Source organism: Scophthalmus maximus, chromosome 9 (genome assembly GCF_022379125.1).
Source record: "Scophthalmus maximus strain ysfricsl-2021 chromosome 9, ASM2237912v1, whole genome shotgun sequence".
Taxonomy (NCBI): Eukaryota; Metazoa; Chordata; class Actinopteri; order Pleuronectiformes; family Scophthalmidae; genus Scophthalmus; species Scophthalmus maximus.
In genome coordinates this window covers 2,848,606-2,870,788 of record NC_061523.1, presented here as the reverse complement: position 1 = coordinate 2,870,788, position 22,183 = coordinate 2,848,606, and the positions used below count along the sequence as shown (strand labels likewise).

At 42.2% G+C, this 22,183-nt stretch overlaps 1 protein-coding gene across 3 annotated transcripts; it reads left to right on the top strand.

The window, feature by feature from the left end:
- The first annotated feature begins 4,102 nt into the window (after nt 1–4,102).
- On the top strand, nt 4,103–21,079 carry enpp6 (ectonucleotide pyrophosphatase/phosphodiesterase 6). Of its 3 annotated transcripts, none has more exons than XM_035649857.2 (8): nt 4,103–4,424; nt 10,997–11,176; nt 13,776–13,887; nt 15,983–16,124; nt 16,573–16,752; nt 17,869–18,006; nt 19,352–19,475; nt 20,794–21,079. In XM_035649857.2, exons 1-8 carry the CDS (start codon nt 4,166–4,168, stop codon nt 21,003–21,005), a joined length of 1,347 nt encoding a protein of 448 aa, XP_035505750.1. In that variant the 5' UTR covers nt 4,103–4,165; the 3' UTR covers nt 21,006–21,079. The 3 variants fall into 3 exon arrangements, with proteins under 3 accessions (XP_035505750.1, XP_035505751.1, XP_035505752.1); XM_035649858.2 differs by lacking the exon at nt 4,103–4,424 and adding an exon at nt 4,998–5,141; XM_035649859.1 differs by lacking the exon at nt 4,103–4,424 and adding an exon at nt 8,059–8,256.
- The last annotated feature ends 1,104 nt before the right edge of the window (nt 21,080–22,183 follow it).

Below are 22,183 nucleotides of genomic sequence, written 5' to 3'. Positions count from 1 at the left end.
GCATCTCCGAAGTGAAAGCTGAGTAGTCTGAGCACAAAACAGGGTTATGTTGGGAGAAAGCTAATTCCCAGGCAGAGGCTTTATCAGAACACAGACTCATAATAAAAGCTGTTTTTGATTGATCTGTAGCATAAGTAGCTGGTTGCTGACTGAAAACCAGTGAACACTGGTGTAGGAACTGGGAGCAAGTACCTAGGTCACCGGAGTACCTGGCAGGGATCGTGATGAAGGGCTCACGAGGCAGGAGAGACTGAGAACCAGGAGGAGCAGCAGGTGGTGTAGATTGAGGTGGAAAACTATCGGTGGTCATGACGCTGGTGAGCTGAGTTGCCACATGGTCCAGCCGGCCATCGAGCTGCGTCACACTGGTAGTGAGCTGTTGCAGAGCCTCCACCTTCACCATGGACAGACTTAATGGAGGCTCCTCATGGCATATTACTATCACCTGCACATGACCTACCCAAAGTACATCTCTACACTACTGTCATTATTGCAGACAGAGGTACTTCAAGATTCAATTCATGAGCAGGATTTGACCCCCCACTTTCTGAAAAAAAAAATCATCCCGCGGACTATATACGAGCGTAACCTCGAGGTGCGCACACAACACAGAGCGTCTGCTCAAACTACTACCTGTTTCTGACCTGTCAACATAAGATAATAATAATAATAATAAATTTCATTTTTAGAGCACTTATATGCAGTCTATGGTAGTGTGTGAACCCCCCCACCCCCCCACCGTCGCTGATGAGTCACGTAGTGTGAACAGCACAACGACTGAAAGCCTGCTATTACAAGACAGCACGTCGTGTAGTATGAAGGGTACAGCGATCTGACCACTTTGAAAATCGTGTCGTGTGTCCCAGCCTTAAGGGGAAGAAAGAGCATGAACTTTGATTGGTATCACTCATCAATCTATCCATTTTAACTCAGCCCTCATTACTGAATGCTGTTTGTTGGTGGAGAGACTAATGAAATGAAATTAAGTTTACAATGTTATGTCCGTGGAGGGCTCTCAGTCACCTGGGTCATGTTCACATCTTGTAGTAGTATTCAGAGCAGCTGGACTTTGTATGAAAAGGCTTAAAGAAGTTTTGATCCTCATCCAAGAAGCTTCTTAAGTTCTACTGACTGATGGGGAAGTCTGGCATTCTAAACTCTTAAGAGTGTCGGCACAGAGAGACATCCCTACCAGTCAGTAAAACTGAAGAAGCTTCTTGGCTGAGCAGTGAAATCCAAGTCTTTTGAAGGACGGCAGACTTAACAAAAAGCGTAAGTATACTTTACAGCGCCTTTACAAAGTTACATTAATTTACAGGCAATCATCCAAGCAGCACACAAAGCTCAAAACAGTAACTATAGGGTTAGACAAAACATCGCCATCAACAGTTGCTGACTTAAAGCTGAAACATGTTTGACAAAAATGAAATACAGACAAAAATGAAACCAGTTTCTTTTTGTTTTGCCCACAATAAGAGTTTTTATCTGTGAGTGCCGGCCAGTGCTTTTTCTTTTGCTGCTGGCTAACAGAAATGATAGATAATGCTACCAAGAAAGAACAATGGTAAAAAAGCAAATGTAATAGGTTTTAACTTTACCTTTCGAAATTACTCCGAGTTGTTGTAGAGGATGCCAGCATTTTCCGTTAAATTCTCCAGGACGACGGTAAACCGGAAGTAGGGATAACCTGCAATGAATCAGAGCGGAAGTTGTGTGACGTCACTGTGACAATCCACTGCCATCCTTTTGTGTATCAACTTTTAGATGGCACCAAGTTTTACAGTATTTCAGTGTTTTATGTTCGTATCAGTTGATTATTTTGATTAGTTAGATCTTTTGTTTTGCTAAGTATACAAGTCAACTTTCAGCTCAATGTTACATGCCTGTTGAATTTATTAAATTTAATACTTACCTTGATAGCTCCCTAAAGCTAATTTGTCTATACTCTTTTTACTTACCTGTTTACCTGTAAATTACCTTGTTCCTGACATCATAGTTGTTTGTATTTTCAGTTTCACACTTTGCCATATAAAAGCCTGCCAACTACGACAAAAGAGGAAAATAGTATGGTTAAGAGTTTAGCTGACTGTGGAACTCAACATAGGCTCACAGGGAGCATGGTGAGGGAGAACAGAACATACATACATACATACATACAGTCAGCAGCATAACATATTAGTGATTGGCACTGGTGTGCCAATTTTACAGCTTTTGTCATTTTTGCTATTTCAGACTTAAAGCAGGCTCTGAATGCAGAGTCAGTCTGTGAAACTCTGGGATAAATCCCTGCTGTAGTGGTCCGCAGGGCGCTATCGTCCTGGTAGAGTGCATCATCCTGTGCACTGTTCAGTGTGCCAGGGTTGATAGTCTGGAATAGTTTGTCAGTTTCACGCATAGAAGTGAACCTCTGTGAGAGCTGACTGATGATGATGTCTAGGCTGGTGTTGAAGACATTATTCTGAAATGTCTCTCACCATCAGTAAGCCACAAGCTTTTTGGATGTCTACGTCTTTTAGCTGCAACATTTTTGACAATGCATTAATGTTTTCTAGTACTTTTGTTTGCTGTACGTCTAGCAAAATAAAGTAGAAATTTTCCATTTACTTCATCCCATTCCTTCCTGTTTTCTCTGAGGAGTCCGAATTCTTGTCAGAGCTTTCGTGACGTCTACATAGCGGCATCTAAGGGCAGCAGGGGCATCAGATCTTGAGGACCAACTGGTGGGGCAGAGACCTTTCAGTGTAACATTGCCATGCTCTGAAATGATAGCAGAAAGGAGTGACCATCTCTTAATACTTTGACTGAAAAAAGTATAAGGAGCCTCAACAGTATCATAAAACTGTGGCATGTTATGCCCCTGTCTAGGGGGGTAGGAGCACAACATAAATGAAACAGAAATTAACTTCCTTACCAACAAAAATGGCAGTTCACCCCTACTTGTCAGTGATATAAACAAAGTGACCAATCAGAGTCATCTAAACACAAAGTGAACTAATTACCACAAAACCAGAATACTCACACAGAATCAAACAGAACAATCAATAATCACAAGGCTAAATGGGAAAACAGAACAAAAGCTGCTGCTGCCAAAAAGATGTCTCCTCGAAGCTGCAGATCCTCTGGGCTTTTCATAAGCAGCCAATGGTGAAAGGATCAATCCGGACCCGCCAGCTCTCCAGGTCACGCCCATGGTTTGGAACTTGGGAGGATCCCTGCGGTGCAGCCAAAGATCCTCACCTGTGGACAGAAGATTCCCCTCACACAAGACAAAAGAACGACTCACAAAATAACAAAATAACGGCCAGGGCCGTAACAGGCATCTATGCTATATTTTTAACAGAGTTTTCAGTGTCAGATTTAAGTTATGTGCAGCACACATGGTTCTATTTCAATGATTCTGGCCTGCACACTTGAATAGATCCCACTCATGTTGGTGCATTTCCTGTACTGAGAGTGTAGTATGCAACAGAAGTGAACTCTCACTAGGGTGGGCAATACCAACATTTTTCAATGACATACCATATCGATACTTTCTGTTACAATCATAACGAAATCGATGACGATACTGTAATACTCTTATGTAGGTATTCAAATTAAATGACACAAGCTGGTGATTAATAATAAATTTATTACAAGTACATAAATGTGCGCTAATAAATGTAAAATACATTAAGTTCAATAGAAATACTTTCATTTAATAATTCGAAAAATAATAATCATACCATAAATATGAATCAAATAAATGACCAATATTATTGGTCAGGAGACGGGATGATCTTAGTGAAGCCACAGTATGTGTTACTGTGTGAGGTGGGATGATCTTAGTGGAGAAGGGTGTTCCGGTGGCCCGTTGTGCTTGCTGTATTAACTGTGTCATTGCTGGGTTGTGGATGGCTCTCTGGATGTAGGTTTCTGTGTTGGATTGTTGGATTGAGTGCAGACATTCTGTGGGTGTAGTCGGTGCTGATGGACGGTTGGGGTCTGAGTGCCATTTGTGTTGCCTTGTCATCTGGATGATTTGGAGTTGTGAGGCTGTGGTCCAGGCTGGAGGCGGAGTCTCGTAGGGGGTGTGTGTGTTCTTCTTTAACGTCCCCACCACACTTTAGCCCCGCCCCCCGCAGCGTGCGGGGCTTCGACGACCCTCTCACTGGCTCACACACAGAACATGTCTCCTCCGACGCAGACGCGCAAGCGGCTCCCGCGCCTCGTCCTGCCGCTGCTCCTGCTGTTGGCGGGGGCAGGTCCGTGCGCCGCGGGACGTCCGCTGCTCGTGTTCCTCATCGACGGCTTCCGCTACGACTACATTGACGACGTGCACGCGCTGGCCGGGTTCCGCGAGCTCGTGGGCAGCGGGGTGAAGGTGGAGCACGTGACGCCGGACTTCCCCACTCTGTCCTACCCGAACTACTACTCCCTGATGACAGGTACTCACGGACAGTACATACAGTCTGTGCAATGCTATTATAATGGTATTTATGTTCTCTACTTAGATCAACAGATAACAGGACCCTTTTGTCTTCATTAAGTGATTTACATAATAGACCTATATATATTATATATGTACACAGGCGGGTAAAGATAAATTCATATAGAAATATATAAGTGTGGTCATTGCAATGACAAAAAAATACAAAATAAATATGAAGTATAATAAGGATTGTGTGAACACTGACCCCTGTTGGCGGTGAGGGGGCGTGAAGTGTGTTTAAGTGTGTGTTGTGTATGTACAGTCAGTCTACATACAGTGTGGTGTGTATGTACAGTCAGTCTACACAGTGTGGTGTGTATGTACAGTCAGTCTACACAGTGTGGTGTGTAAGTACAGTCAGTCTACATACAGTGTGGTGTGTATGTACAGACAGTCTACATACAGTGTGTTTAAATGTGTGTTGTGTATGTAGAGTGCAGATGTTCAGTGCAGGACGGGTTGACAGTCTTTCTGGTTTTGAGCTGTTAGACTTCCTCTTCTTGTCACAAGTGGTGCCTTCTGTGTTTGCACATTGTGGAATTTCACCAAGGGAAGTGTTTTTGTCCAAATCCTTTTGGGTTGTTTGCAATCTAAGGGAAGTGTGTGTCTCTGATGTCCTGGGACAGTGTCCACCTGGTGTTGTGTGCAGTGGCTGCAGCCAGGTCTGCCTGTGGTGAGTCTGTACATGGTCAAAGTCTTCCTTTGTTTGGGTTCGGTCACAGTGCTCAGATATTCTGCCGCTGTGTCATCTCTGTTCAGGGCCAAATAACATTCCAATTTGTTCTGGTTTGTGGTCGACTCAGTCCAATGACTCAAGTAGTTTTCTTTTTGTTTTATTCTAATGGGGTTTGTGTCTGTGTACCAGAAGCAGCTGGCAGGGAGAGGAGCACCATCATCTGCTAACAGTAGACATTTGACTTGTCTGCTGTTATACAACTATATGTTATGTCATTAGATTATTTTTACTCATGCATTAATGTAAAAGCAAGATTTAACTCTTGTAGTTGGTTGAGGTGGAGTGCTTTTGAACTGTTTTGTATCCAACTGCAACCAATAGTTATTTTCATTATTGATAAATCTGATGGTTATTTTCTCCATAATCAATTGATTGTTTGTTTTATAATACTTCCAATATTAGTAAGATATGCCGTCACGAAAATAGTTGACAAATGACTGTCTGGTGCGTGACAGTGGACACACTAATCCTGTCTGTACCTTTTTATCTCACATGTGTGTGTGTGTGTGTGTGTGTGTGTGTGTGTGTGTGTGTGTGTGTGTGTGTGTGTGTGTATGAAGTATAATAAGGATTGTGTGAACACTGACCCCTGTTGGCGGTGAGGGGGGGTGAAGTGTGTTTAAATGTGTGTTGTGTATGTACAGTCAGTCTACATACAGTGTGGTGTGTATGTACAGACAGTCTACATACAGTGTGTTTAAATGTGTGTTGTGTATGTACAGTCAGTCTACATACAGTGTGGTGTGTATGTACAGTCAGTCTACACACAGTGTGGTGTGTATGTACAGTCAGTCTACACAGTGTGGTGTGTAAGTACAGTCAGTCTACATACAGTGTGGTGTGTATGTACAGACAGTCTACATACAGTGTGTTTAAATGTGTGTTGTGTATGTACAGTCAGTCTAATAGTTATTTTCATTATTGATAAATCTGATGGTTATTTTCTCCATAATCAATTGATTGTTTGTTTTATAATATTTCCAATATTAGTAAGATATGCCGTCACGAAAATAGTTGACTAATGACTGTCTGGTGCGTGACAGTGGACACACTAATCCTGTCTGTACCTTTTTATCTCACACGTGTGTGTGTGTGTGTGTGTGTGTGTGTGTATGTGTGTGTGTGTGAGTGTGTGAGAGAGAGAGAGAGTGTGTGTGTGTGTTGTTGAAGAAAGTTTTGTGAGTGTCCAGTGGAGAAGCAAAATAAAGATTATTCAGAGTCGAGTTTTGTCTTTGTGTTTATATTCTCTTGCAAGTAGAAGGAACAGGTTTCACAGAGCATCAAGACAGTTTGCAAAAGGTGTTGTTTGTTCTCTATTGTAGAGTTGAATGTTTTCAGACAGCATCTATATGGTACAGGGCGGAAACGGAACTTACAGATGACAGCTGTCTAGATCAAAATGTACAGACATACAAGCACAGGTCAGGAGGTGTAAAGCTACATGCAGTCTGGTACTTTTCCATTCTGGTTGATTTAGCAGAATACATAGTGGATATGTGCATATAAGGTACCAAATTGACCATTTCATTCCCTCCTTTGATTATTAATTAATCAAAATATAAGAACCTTCAATAACCATCAAACATATCACACCGTAAGGTTTAAAATACATCTTCATAAATGAAGGTCACATGAAAAACTGGGCAAAAGGCTGTTTTTGTGATTGATAGTCAAACCTATATTGCTAGCAAGCAAAGAAGAGGGGGACAAACAACTTTATACAGTGGAAGACCGAGCAGAATCGACAGTGGAGACATCAGAAAGACATGTCGTCACAGGCGAGTCACCACAGTCATCAAACAGATACACAGATTTCAGTGCAAATGTGGTCAGGTGATAAGGTCTCATATAAACGTCCTCAATGGGAGAATACATGACCTCATCTTCAGATGTGGATGTCCAGTCAGTGATTTGACAGCAGTTCCGCAAGAATGGATACAGGTCTCTCCACCTATCATTTGGAAACTTAGACAGGGAGATGTGTGGATGGGAATCATGCATGAAAAACACTTCCTGTTGCCGGGAGACAAAGAAACAGAAATGGCACATTTGTGAGTGTTCCAAAACAGTGTAGAACAACTAAGATAGTCATTCAGGTCATGAAAAAACGTTTTTTCAAAGTCAGGGTCAGGTCCATGTGACACTTGTGAGGTACAATGTAGGTAACTGGGAGACATAAACTCCGCTTAGGGACACACCAGTGTGTGTGCTATGTCAGTCAGCTGTTGTGCAGAAGGCAGAGGAAGTAACCATTGGAATACATACAGGGGTGTGTGTGTGTTGCACGCTAACATCGTGGAGTGGGTAGGTGTAATTGTATGATTCCTGACAACCTTGAGCCCACTAGGGGTTGAAATTAAACTGATGCCTAGAGCTAATCCCTGCCCATTAGGTTGATTAGAAAAAAAGGTGACCACAAAAATTAATGTTTGAGAGTTATCTGTTGTTGTGAGTCAGAGAAATCAGTGTGTGTACAAGAAATAGGAGCATTGAAATTTTCTTTCATAGTGGTACCTGAAGATCCTATAGAATACACAAATCTGAGGCTTAATTTTTGACTGGGCCGTGTACCTTGTTTAACCACAGTGTGTGGCACCCGAGTCGACTAAAAAAGTCAGTGTTTGACCTCCGATATCAAGTTTGTTCTCGGGTAATGACTGATAAGCATGACAATCATATTTGACATGAGTGCTTTCTCTGTGTGTGTGTTTCACTTCCCTTTATGGTGTTTTCCGCAGGCAGGTCAGCTGTCTCCTCCCCACGTGATTCACCCTCCTTTGTCAGTCAATCAGAGTGGCCTCAGCCACCTCTCGGCCACCCGCGTGAGTGGTCACGTAGTTGGGGCCAGTCTTTAGCCCAATGGCCAGTTTGGTGGCACACGAAACATGTATTGTTGTCCACAGGTGGTCCGTTGTTGTAGAAACCTTGACCTCTTCCTCTTCTGTTGAACCCTCCTCTGAATGGTCCACGTTGTTGATACGGACCTGATGAGGCTGACCCTCGGTCATGTTGGGGTTGACCCACAGCCATTTCTGTTACAGCTTGGACCATGGTGAGTTGGGCTCTGTGTGTGTCCTTATCCTTTTTCTTAGAAGCTCTGTCAGCGTTATCAGCAAGAATTTTCGGTGCATGTGCGGCGTGTTGTTTTACCTCGATCATGTGTGCGTCAGCTACGCCCACAGTGAAATCTCCACTTGGCCTTTGATGGGCAGCAAGAGTCCGTTGAAGTGGGGTCTCCCAGGTGCCTGCAGTTTCGCACTTGTTTTCTGGTTCTGGGATGCTGCTGTTTTCGTTGAACGTGGTGTGGAAACGGTGGAAGAAATTGTCCACGGACAATCTGCACACCGTAAGCAAACTCTGACCCATGCGTACAGCGTACGCACATTCTGGAGACGAGGGGAATAAGCAACACAGATGGTGAGGTAGTGAACTGAAGTCAGATTGTAGAAAGTAAATGTGAGAAGAGCGATTGATGCCTCACACAGTGCTCGCAATTCTTTTATCTCGCTCCGGTGACCAACTCCTTTTACTTATTCAACAGCGGCACAACACAGAGAAACTTCCCCTTCGCACTGAGAAACTCCAGTTTTTAGACGGACTGCAAATTCACTACTACAACTCTGTTTCTTCTGCTCACTGACCCCCCCCCCCCCCCCCACACACACACACAAACACACACACACACACACACACTCACACACACACACACCCAGCGTGCTAGGGAGAGGGAGAGAGTTTGGGGAGGACTTCACTGCGGACACTTTCCTCTTTTCCTCCACCTTGAATGAATGAGATTCTTTATGTCGCACATTTAAAATAATACTCAAGCAACACAAATGAAATACTTGTTGGTGAAGGAGTAGAAAGATGTAGTGAACCTTCAGATTGGACCTCTTTTTCTAATTCCTCCCACTGTCCGCTCTGTCCCACTGACAGTTGACAGCCGCAGCAACACGTCGCCTGTCGCACTGCTTCTTTTTATTAGTGATCCGCTGCTGTGGCACCAAATAACGCTGTTTTCCGGGCGTCCCCCTCCCTACAGGCAAGTCTATGTCAGTGTCTGAGAAGTGAGTTGTTTTTTTTCTTCAGTTGTCGAAACAAAAGAACAATTGGATGCCAGGCTCATTAATAAATGGATCAGCATTCATGAGGTGATTTGCATTGACTATCTATGGTTAAAATGGGCGTGTACAGGGAGGGATATGAGGCTGATTAAAGTCTGAACACTTGTAGGTGATCTGTGATTTATAAGGGAGAATTGCGCACAGGTTTTATAAGTCTGAATATTGTTCGGACTACGCCATATTCGGCTTTTGGGCGCACATAAACTTTTAGTAAGGATCTTACGCACAGTTTTATAAATGAGACCCCTGGTCCTTGTGGGCGCATCACGTTCACCATAGGCATTTGAAGGTTGTTCCGTCGTTGCTGGGATCGGGTGTGTGTGGCAACAGGGCTGTCAAGAGGTTGACTGTGAGGCTGCGGTGAAGACACACCAGTTGCAGCTTGGTTCATTGGTGGGGGCCTGTGGTTGTAGGGAGGGGGAGGACATGTGTTGAGGAGAGGGCCGCCATGTCCTGAAAGACTCGGATACAGAGAAGGAGAAGAGTATGGTGCATCATTCTTTTCTTTTCTATCAGTTTTGTCAGTCTGAGTCACTTTCTTTCTCTAACTTCACATTCTTGTTCCATATATTAAGACATCTCGTGTGTCCGTCTATTTCCTCTAGATCACTCACTTTAACCGTCTTTTTCTTCCTTAACTCGCGCTCCTTTCATTGGAGAATTTCTTTCAACTCATTTAATTTTTTCCTGCTCAGGGAACCACCCACGGGGAAACCAAAATCTTTTGACCATTGACACAAACATTGCAACGAATCTGGGCCATATTTTTCTGACATGATAGTGACTATATGTCCCTCTGGAGGGTCCTCCCTACTTACTCGTCCGCCCATTTTATTTTAAAATGTGGAATACTTTTCAGACACAGTCATCACTGTGAATCTTGGATATGTTTCTTAGGCACAATCAAAGAAAAAAGCCTATCTCACACGATGAAGATCGTGCTACCTCACACGATTGAGAATCAAGCTACCTCATACAAAATCAAATGAAATTGTACTACTTGGTCAAAGGACTTGTTATATGAGACTTACAAACATGATCATCGTAAAATGTCATTTTGTTAGTGCACTCGTTTTCTCATATAATCAACCTTGTATTCCTTACTAATTAATGACACAAAATCACCTTCACGTACAGAAAAACAAAACAACATCATCGTTTTAGAACTTGATCAGTGAACAAACCTCTTGTAAATTCTAATTAATTAATTAATTAATTATTTTTTTTTTTACTTTAGGTTATAAGATAATTTAGAATTTAGAATATCAACTTCTCAAGCGATCCCACTCCTGACACCAAGTTGTTGTGGAAAGTTTCGTGAGTGTCCGGTGGAGAAGCAAAATAAAGATTGTTCAGAGTCGAGTTTTGTCTTTGTGTTTATATTCTCTTGCAAGTAGAAGGAACAGGTTTTAAAGAGCATCAAGACGGTCTGCAAAAGTGTTCAAAGTGAGCAGAGAAGGCGCGCAAAACAGGAAGTTTGTTGGATTCTTAGTTGAATGTTTTCAGATGGATGGATGATAATCCAGATAATGTGCTGAAGTGTATGTTTTTATGGGACACATTCTCCTCAATGTTATATTGTTTTACTTTACGACACAAATCAAGCTGTATCCGTCCTACTCAGATACTCAGACTCCTGTTTTTGTTTTCTGTGTTGATTTTTGTCAGGCCGTCACTGTGATGCTCATCAAATGACTGGAAACTACATGTGGGACGCAGCCTCCGAGAAAGAGTTCCTGATTGGGACCAATCCTAACAGCCGGCTGCCTCTCTGGTGGGATGGATCGGAGCCATTATGGGTCACCCTGGAAAAACTTGGAAAGAATGTTTTTATGTACTACTGGCCTGGTCAGCACACTCATCGCTCGCCCGACATTCAAATGTGCTCTGCCTGTCTGTCCGCATGCACAGTATGGGTGGTGTTTGGCAAACTGCGAAGGCAAGCCGACTGGATGTTTGACAGTGTGTCCTCACAGAAAGTGTTTCAGCTGACGGAACAGATGCATTAGAGTTTGAGTCAGTCCATTAATCCATAGGCCATGTACTGACTCAGCCTACACACACTACACATCTCCAGGCTGTGAGGTCCCTGACTTCCTCCTCGACACACCTCTTAACATGACAATAATTCACATGTGATGGAGAGGGGAGCTGTGACGAGCTGTTAAAATCAAAGCCTTTAAAGTTCTGAACAGTACAGTAACAGTGTGAAACATTATCTATAAGGAGCCGTGGGGGGGCCGGACCCAATCCCAGCTGACATTGGGCAAGAGGTGGGGTTCACGCTGGACAGGTCGTTGGCCCATCACAGGGCAATGAATGAATAACAGTTACAGTGAATGTGCAGCCACATTTAATAAAAATAAAATACCTTTACAGTAGCAGTATAAAACAACAACATGTGGTACTTTTCAGTATTCTCAAACATACTTGAGTGTATTCTAATTGTTCACTGTCGTTGGGGCTGGCGATCTGACGGCCTTGTGCTGTTGGCAATCTGAATTCGGCATATGATCTGCTCTCCAGAGGAATCGCACAGATTGCAGGGAAGTTTCTGCAACGCTCTGGAGAACGCGGTTACCATAGTGCCGCGACTACAAGACAGTCGTGTGACAGAAAACTGCATGTGCGTTTTATACAACCAACAGATATTCATTTTTTTAATTACATTTTATCATATTCGGTGCTGCTAATGAAGAATGGTCCAAGTAAAAAAGTGGATCTGGTATTTATTAAATACATTTTTTTAAATTTGTCTTTCTGACATAAGACGCCGACTTACTTTTTTTTGTCCCACTTGTTTTTTTCGGAGCCTACATGGTGAGAAACATCGTGATTCAGTTGCACGAAACGAAAACGGTGCACACCGTATGCATCATTTTACAAAACATATTCTTGACAAATTAAAGATTTGCCCTTCACATGACAGCAGTAAATATCAAATGAACAAATCATTAGATGAACAAATAACATTCAACCTTCATGTTTTTTTTTTACTTTAGTCTTTATTTGTTTTTTGTGCATATAACCAAACATTCTGTTCAATCGATATTTATTACTCAATTCTCTGAACAAACTCCTTATCTCTTGTTCCTGGCTGTGGGCTGCAGGCTTTTTGATGACAATGTATTTAGAGTCAGCTGTCTTCTCTGCTGTCTGCTCAAGATGTTCAATGTCTGAATCAAGCTGTTTCCTTCGGTTCTTCAGTTCTGCCAAGCTTCTCCTTTTGTCAGCTTTTTATTTGCTTTCTTTTTTCTTTTCCCCCTGTCCTCGTGCCACACACCTTTCTCTAGTGCTCGGAGAAGACATCTAAAATGGAAGATTTGTTTGAAATGAGCTAACAAAGGGATGCATGCATGCATGAACATGTTGGTGCCTTGTTTTTCCAGGACATTCTTCATAAACTGCTCCTTAAGCATAGCAATGAAGCCTGAAAAAGATAATCCTGATCCTTGTCCTACCTTGAATTTTCTGCATTTACTTAATTTACTTAATAGTTTACTTGATTTCATCACTTGGTCATTCCATGACCTTTTCCAGGTTTTTCAAGACTGTGAGAAGCCTGTATTCGTTTAAATTGATTGTCTTTAGTTTGTTATTAGAACTTACAAAACGAGCCAACTATATTTTAAGACAAATTTATTAGGGTTGTTTAAATTAATTGTTTGCTGCGATGCATCGCAACGTGGACGATGCTGCATGGATGCAGTGACGGACCATAATCGATTACAGACTACTGCCGTTACTTGTTGATTTTCCGACCGCAGCTGGACCATACAGTTTTAGAATTAAAAAACGAGTTCCTGGTAGAAGTAACGCCTGCCAAGGAAATAGCAGACCCCTTCTTCCGTTTTGCCCTTCACAATAAAAGCCCAACTTAAAATCACTCAGTATTTTGCTGAGGCAACCCAAAAACAGATTCCAAAAAAAATGTAACGTAACATTAAGAAATAGCTAACCCTACTCCGTTGCTGTTTGCTGAGTGTCCCTTTTTTAGAGCAGTTAGAATAATAAAATAAAAAAGGGAGTTCATATATATCCGACTGCTTTGATTCATTGATGAAAACGTAGCCATGATGTGCAGTAATATCGAAAATGTAGGATTCATTGTGTTATCGAATCAAATCGAATCGTTGACAGGTGAAGATTCACACCCCTAAAATGTATACAAAAAAGCAAATAATTTCGCAACAGGGATTCAAATCAAATCAAATCAAATGTATTTATAGAACACATTTAAAAACAACAACAGTTGACCTAAGTGCTGCATATTAAAAGTATCCCAAAACCCAAGAAAATAAACATACTTACCTTTTCTTTCGACTGTAACTTCAAAGCCTTTGCGCTTCTGTACGCACTTTTATTCATCAGAATAACTGTCTGTAAAAATGCAGCAATTGTGTGTGTGTGTGTGTGTGTGTGTGTGTGTGTGTGTGTGTCTCTTCAGGCTGCGAGGTAGAGATTCTGGGTGTTCGTCCATCTTTCTGTGAAGAATACATCTACAACCCTTCAGAGGAAAACCTCACAGACTCTATAGAGAATGCTCTCAGTGTCCTGAGGTAACAGCTCAATCACCTGAACCCTGGGATGTACCCTGTGATCAAATAATTACTTTAAGCCATTACATGTAAAAGAGTTCCAAAGGTGAGATTTGCCTGCACTGAAAAAATTAAATTGAGATTTGAGCTGGGAAAATTCTTGAGTAATAAATAACCGAGTTGCTGGATGAATATGAGGCTAGGCCTGTACATTTATTTTATACATGTATATATGTATGTATGTATGCCACACACAGGGAATGAGCCCTTACCCCAAGTGAAGGAGTTCCAGTACCTCTGGGTCTTGTTTGAGAGTGAGGGGACAATGGAGCCTGAGATTGGCCGGAGAATCGGAGTAGTTGGGTCGGTATTACATTGGCTTTACCGCACCGTTGTGACAAAAAGGGAGTTGAGCCGGAAGGCAAAGCTCTCGAACTACCGGTCGATCTTCGTTCCTACCCTCACCTATGGTCATGAAGGATGGGTCGTGACCGAAAGAACTAGATCGCGGGTACAAGCGGCCGAAAAAGGGTTTTCTCAGGAAGGTGGCTGGCGTCTGTCTTAGAGATAGGGCGAGAAGCTCAGTCATCCATGAGGAACTCGGAGTAGAGCCGCTGCTCCTTTGCGTAGAAAGGAGCCAGTTGAGGTGGTCCGGGCATCTGGTCAGGATGCCCCCTGGAACACCTCCTGTTCCAGGCACATCAAGCCGGGAGAAGACCTCAGGCAAGACCCAGGACTAAAGGGAGATATTATATCTCCACACTGGCCTGGGAACGCCTCGGGATCCCCCAGTCAGAGCTGGTATAAGTGGCCCCGGAAAGGGAAGTTTGGGGTCCCTTTGCTGGAGCTGCTGCCCCCGCGACCCGACCACGGATAAGCGGTTGAAGATGAGATGAAAGATGAGATATGCCACACGCACCCCTTTAGTAAAGCACACACGCTTTAGAAAAACATAATCATCCATGTCACCTCCAGGGCTCTGTAGTTATCAATGGTATGAGCGCACTGAGTGCAATGCATGATGGTATATATTGCTCGGTTAGTGACCATCGGATGTTTACTCCTTTACACGAGTGCACATGCACTCCAGTATTTTATCCTAGTGTTGCTTTTCCATGTTAGACCCTTGCTAGTGTTTTGGACATTTGATTTCTGCCTGCCTCTTATCTGTTTACGATTGCCTTTCTGAAACGTACTCCCTGTCTATACACTTTGAGTAAATATTAAGCCTTGTACATTACTTTACATTCATTTAGCAAACACTTTTGTCCAAAGCGACTTACAATAAGTGCATTCAACCATGAAGATATTACCCAATTTTTTTTTAATAAATTCCAGTGAGGGCATGGCAAGTCATTTGGCAGTAGCAGAGCGGAGTGGACGGGCTGGGGTTTGACCATGTTCTGGATGTAGGAGGGGCTTGAACCATTCGCAGCATGGTAGGCGAGTACCAGTGCCTTGAATCAGATTCGAGCCACCACCAGAAGCCAGTGTAGTGTGCGGAGGAGCGGTGTAGTGTGGGAGAACTTGGGGAGGTTGAAGTCCAACCGGGCCGCTGCATTCTGGAGGAGCTGCAGGGGTCGGAGGTCACATGTCGGCAGACCAGCTAGGAGGGAGTTGTAGTAATCCAGGCGTGAGATGACAAGAGCCTGCACCAATACCTGCGTCGCCTTCTCTGTGAAGAACGGACGAATCCTGAAGTTGTGGAGGAGGAATCTACAGGAGCGGGTCGTCACTGAGATGTTGGCAGCGAAGGACAGCTGGTCGTCCTGTGTCACACCCAAGTTCCTCGCAGTTTCAGTATCTCTTCAAAGGAGCAGTTCTTTTTGTCAGTGATGGCAAAGGAATTGATTCACTTTTTAAAAGATCCCAAATGTTTCATTTTCTGACTAAGTGGAAATGATTTGTCATAGAATATTGAGCTTAAACCACAGGACCACACATCACCTTTTCAGAAAGACTGATGAAAGAAAATATGTTTGTATTGAGTTACAGTAGCTAGTGGCACAGAGGCAATTCTTGACTTTGTCTCTCTGTTACACAGTATAACACAAATACCTGTGTGTGTGTGTGTGTGTGTGTGTGTGTGTGTGTGTGTTCGTTTGTTCATTCGCAGGTCAGGCCAAGCAGAAATGGCAGCTATATATTATGAGAAAATAGATGTGGAGGGCCATCACTTCGGTCCAGACTCTGAGCAGGTCAGAACAGCTGTGCAACAACTGGATCTTGCCATGCTGACACTCAACAGCAAAATCAAAGTTAGTAATTTCAATACTGTTGTTACTACCCATCAAGGTCCCTCAGATCCGCTGACCAGTTGCTTCTGGTCATCCCCAGGTCAAGGTTGAAGGGGAGATCGTGCCTTTGCAGTTGTAGCCCCCAAAGTCTGGAACGAGTTGCCTCTGCACCTTAGACTGGCCTCTGCACCTTAGACTGGCCCCTACACTTCCTGTCTTCAAATCCCGCCTGAAAACACATTTTTTACTCCTCGGCTTTTAACTCAGTTCAACGATTGTTCTTCCCTGTCTTCTGTCTGTACCACTGGTCCTTGTGTTTAATCGTGTAGAGCTTGTTTTGTTTTTTTCTTGGGTTTTGGGATACTTTTAATGTACAGCACTTTGGTCAACTGTTTTTAAATGATTACAATTACATATATCCCTGCTATACTTTTTTAATCTGGTTCTGTTGCTTCTGATTTTCTTGCAGGAGAAGAACATGGTGAACCAGCTGAATATTGTGCTATTTTCTGACCACGGCATGACAAAGATCCAGTGGATGGAGAAGGTCATAGAGCTGGATAAGTTCATCAACATGTCAGACATTGTCAAGATGATGGACAGAGGAGCAGTGGTCAGTATGTGGCCCAAAGATGACAAATACCAAGAGGTGAGACCAGCATCAACCATGATGGTCTTTGAGATCATAATATTATACAGAGAAAACCCAACAGTTCCCACAATGAGCAGCACTGAGACTGAGGAAAGAAAAAAACTCTTTTAACAGGAAGAAATCTGTAACTGAACTAGAACATCTGCTGAGACCGGTTTGTGAGAGGAGAGACAGAGAAAACAGTTGTATAACAGTTGCTTTAAGCTCAGACTAATGCTAATGATTACTGGGATGGAAAAATTGATGCACTTGAATAAGGAAGACGGAAACCGTAGAGGTCTTAAGCAGAAGTATTTATTATAAGGGCGCAATGTATATCAAGGAGATGTCTTGTTGGTTACACAGATCGACAGGGTGGTCGGTGTATGGCGTCCAAACATAATCTGCCTGTCTCCAGTCTCTGTAGTGTATTTAGCTCTGTCAGAGTAATGTCGTCACCTGGATGATTCCTAGTATGCGTTAACATTTTGGCTTCATAATTTTTGTAGCATTCTATCAGAATAGTAACATGATTAACTACTAGAAATACCTAGTTTCTCACCGGACTCTGTGATATTTATTTATATAATTTGCAACTCAAACTACAATGTATTCTATCAGAATTTCCAAAAAGGTAGGAGTGACTTTACACAGTTGAATTCCCAACAAAAAGAAATGACGTCACTTCCTGAAAATCCAATGAAAGAGATGGTTCAGCTCCAACTCTAATCTTTATCAAAGAAGAAGGTTTTAAATCTGTGTTGTCTGCCTCCCTGACACAAACTGGTCAGGTATCCCTAACCCTAACCCAGAACAAACGATAATAATGAAAATGACCTGTCGCCTGCAGTTCACATGGTAAATCTAGTACATTTTCACAGCTGTAGTTTATCCCTACAGCAGTTACACGTATGTTATATTCACCACTTTCTTTTTGAACACAATGAATGTTTGAATGGTGTAATTGCAGTGCTTTCATTTACTCATCATTGTTTGGTGAGTCAGTAAAGCTACTCTGTTATAGAAGGGTGCTTTTTATTACAAATATTTCATTAACTCTGTGTGTGTGTGTGTGTGTGTGCGTGTGTGTGTGTGTGTGTTTGTGTGTGTGTGTGTGTGTGTGCTTTATGCCAGGTGTATGCTGCGCTGTCTCAGGTCCCTAACATGCGTGTTTATGCAAGACAGGAGATCCCTGAGCGTTTCCATTACAAAGGAGGGAAGTTTGTTTCGCCCCTGACGCTGGTGGCTGAGCCAGGCTGGTTTATCACTGAGGTAAGAAAAACATTTAGTTCGTTTTTTGAAGTGAAGGGTCAAAACCTTTCAATTTAGTGAAAGAGTTGTGCTCTTCCAAGCCTCTATGTCATGATTCTGCCCCCATGAACTGTGTGGACTCTTGACAAGTCTTTTTTTTTTATTTGTGGACTTTGATTCATGCTTTAATGACCTCTTGTGGACTTTAATTATTAACTTGATGACTGTTCCTTTCTTATCCCCTGTGTTTCTCTTATCTAGAGTTTTGAGTTTCTTGTTTCATTTTGAAGTTCATTTTCCATTCCGTTTTTTAAAAAATTTACACTCACATTTGGGTCCTGCTCTGTAAAATCCTGACATGCACAAGCACACAGTTGACACAATACAAATTTCTTCCAGTGTTTTCACATTATGCTACTTATCAACAGGTGGAAGTGACACTCCAACGTATACAGCCTTCCTCAGCAAAGACGAGCCACTAGTAAACATGGATAGAATCGATTCAGGATTTAGACAGGTCATTCCGCCCAAGGGTTTTTGAGCATTTATGTAATTTTTAAGTTCATTCTTTTATGTGTTCCAATGATTGTACTGTTTTGTCCTGCTGGCATACTGAGGACCACACCACCTCGACTTCCAGAGTGGTGGCATTGCATTGAGTACCCTGGACCCTGGTCTCCCGCCCCACAATGACCGTACTTGACAACTGGCACAACAGAAACAGGCCTACAACCTCCACTGCAAGGGGGAGGACTTTGCGCTTGGTGCCCAAGTGTGGGTCTACAGCCCAGAGAGGGAGAAGGGTTTCTCCCTAAAGCTGGCCAGTCACTGAGCAGCTTTAACCTTTATATTTCTAGGGCTAGGTTTAAAAAATTTGTCTTAGCCTTAGTTTTCTCCACGATTAAGGACCACGTCGCCAATAGCGCCACCTCCTCCCCCACTTTTGGACTTTAAAACTTATGAGACCAGGCCATCGTAACGGACAAATACAACGAATATGGTCCGTGCTGTGGAATCAACATCGCCTCTGCTTTGGGGTCAATTTTGAATAATGCACCATGTTAGAGAGATCTATCTTTGTTCATTTTGCCGCATTTGTTCTGTGAAAATCTCTGTCATAACCAAACAAAATTGGTATCGAAACTGAAATATCTGTAAATGAATTGATATCGTACCAAATCAAATCAGAAATTGATTGGAAGCGGGACCTTGTGAATCGGAATCGAATCGATTCAGGAAATCAGTTGCCATACGCAACCCTAATGGATACTGATATATACCTTTTACCTATTCATATCTTTTGTTAAATATGTATGTGTGTGTGTGTGTGTGTGTGTGTGTGCGTGTGTTTGTTCGTTCATTTCAGAACAAGGCAAAACTCCCATTCTGGAAAAACAACTCTGGGCAGCCCTCATCTTGGCAAAATGGCTGGCATGGTTATGACAATGACTTCCTTGACATGAAAGGCTTTTTCTTGGCAACAGGACCAGGTAAAATAATAATCAAACTGTTCTTCTGCAAAAACACATTTCTCCTGTTTTCCAAAACACACCGGCCATCAAGTACAGGTGTGTTGAAAAAAAAAAAAAATTAATTCGAAAAGGGAAACTTATGTTCTAGATTCATTAGATGTAACGTGATATATTTTGCATTTCAATTTGCTTTAATTTCGATGATTACGGTTTAGAGCTCATTATCATAAAAAATTTGACTTTATCAAAATATTCCATATATTTCCTATAGCTCCAATACACACACACACACACACATAGGCTCATATGCGCACACAGCAACGCATTGCCTCAAACTCCACTAAAATACCAAAATTGTAAAACATCACCCGGCGTTACGGTGTGAATACGCATGCGTTAGATAGAACTTCTATATGGTTCACCAGATTACTACGGTGACCTTCACGCTTCACGCTCACTGACCTGTCTACACGTCAGTGGCCTTCTGGAAGCTTCTGGAAGGCGTTTGATGATGTTTTTTGTCCCACCCACTATGATAGCAAAATGTGATTGGCTGATTTACCCATCACTTACTAAATGAACACACAAGCTCAGGACTTCTGTCCAGATCATGGAGTCCTAACCAATGAATGAGCTAGCTGTAACCTTTTTTTCTGCCTATAGACAAGAACAAAAAAAACTAAATCTGATTGGATAACTCTATTTTCAAGGTTTTAGTTCACTTATACTGTCATTTCTGAAGAAAACTTGATTTAAAGTCAGCCAAAAAGAATTCTAACCCTAACCCTTTTAAAAGAATTAAAAGAGGAAATTATTATTAATTGAAATATGTTAAATATGACATTTAAAATTCTAATATGTTGGGCCTTCTCTGAAGTCCTAGAAGTCCCCAAGTGTTCCCCTCTGGCGTTGTGGCTCTTGATGTAAATGATTCCAGAGTCAGTCCACTCCTTGTGAAGCTCTCCCAAGTTCTTGAATTGTCTTTGCTTGACAACCTTCTCAAGGCTGCGGTCATCCCTGTTGCTTGTGACTTTTCCAACCACAACTTTTCGATGAATATGCTTTGATACAGCACTCTGCGCACAGCCAGCCCTTTCAGTGATGACCTTCTGTGGCACACCCTCCTTGTGCACAGAATGTGCCCATGATTGTGGTTGCATGTAGTGAACTATACCAAGAGATGCACGTAAACACAAAAACTGTAATTTTTTTTCACAATTAACACATTTATTGAGATGCACTTGTGTAGTCTCTTGTTTGAGGTGAATGTGAATGTAAATGACTAGTCAGTTACTTTGAGACGTAGTAGTGATTTTATTTATTTTATTTTTTCTAGACTTCAAGCATAATGTTCGGGGAGCTCCAATTCGAGCAGTGGATATCTATAATGTGATGTGCTGGACGTTGGGAGTTAACCCTTTGCCCAATAATGGGTCCTGGTCTCGGGTAGAGTACCTTCTGAATGGCACTGATGGTCCACCCCAGTCCACAACCCTCTGGATCTGCTGTATCTGTTTGTTGGGTATACTACTGGCACAAAGGGACTGACTGTATAATATCTGACTGTAGTGAGAACCCCCCCTGGACGTCATACAATAAAGTATGCTGATTTTCCTCACTTATGTTTGAGTTGTTCTTTTGGTTGACTAATACATTTTCAATTCAGCCTGTAAAGCCAAAATTAGCTGAAATTGTTTTCTCCTTTCAGATGTTGTTGTTACAGGCCTTTCAGACATTTTACTTACTTGAGTCTTGATATATCCAGTCCAATTAAAACCAGATGATCTTCAAAGAAAGCCGGCAGATTGTGTGAGTTCATTGGTAGGTGGCCAGACCTATATGCACATTTACCACCCAATAACATTGCAAGGGTAATTGGAGACTAGAACACATTAATGACTTTAAAGGAATAGCCCTATTCAATTAAATTGTATTTGTATAGCGACAAATCAAAACATACTGTACATTATCTCATGGCACTTTACATAGTGAGGTGGAGACCTCACAATATTACAGATAGACCCAACAGTTCCCAAAATGAGCAGCTCTGAGACTGTGGAGGAGAAAAAACTCCCATTTAACAAGAAGAATGTTTTAAGTCTAGATTTCAGTTTATTAACGTTTTCTTCCATTCATACAAATGTTAGTCATGGGATTCTACAAGGTTCTGTGCTGGGACTGATACTTTAGAATTTATATATGCTTCCTTTAGGCTATATCATAAGAAAGCACCACATATATTTCCATTGTTATGCAGATGATACCCATCTGTATTTATATATAAAGCCAGATGAAACAGATCAGGTAGACAAACTTCAGGACTGTCTTAAAGACAAAGGCCTGGATGACCTGTCATTTGACAAAACTGAGGTCATTGTACTCAGCCTTAAACACCTCAGAGAAGCGTTATCTGAGCATATATTCACCTTGGACGGCATAACCTTGGCCTCCAGCTCTACTGTGAGGAACCTGCGAGTAACCTTTGACCAGGACATGTCTTTTGACTCAAACATAAAACAAGTCTCTAGGAAAGCCTTCTTTCACCTGCGCAATATTAAGAACATTAGAAACGTCCTATCTCAATAGGATGATAAAAAATAGTCCATGCATTTGTCACTTCTAGACTGGAATACTGTAATACATTACTGTTAGGAAGTATGGCATTAATATCCATTTATGTCACATGAGAAGCTACAACATGCTGGGGATTCTGGGTAATCCTGCCC

Coding starts and splice junctions, on each gene's coding strand:
- enpp6 (XM_035649857.2), top strand. CDS start 4,166: ATGTCTCCTCCGACGCAGACGCGCAAGCGGCTCCCGCGCCTCGTCCTG. Junction 13,888..15,982: donor AATGCTCTCAGTGTCCTGAG/GTAACAGCTCAA, acceptor GTTCATTCGCAG/GTCAGGCCAAGCAGAAATGG. Junction 19,476..20,793: donor TTTCTTGGCAACAGGACCAG/GTAAAATAATAA, acceptor TATTTTTTCTAG/ACTTCAAGCATAATGTTCGG.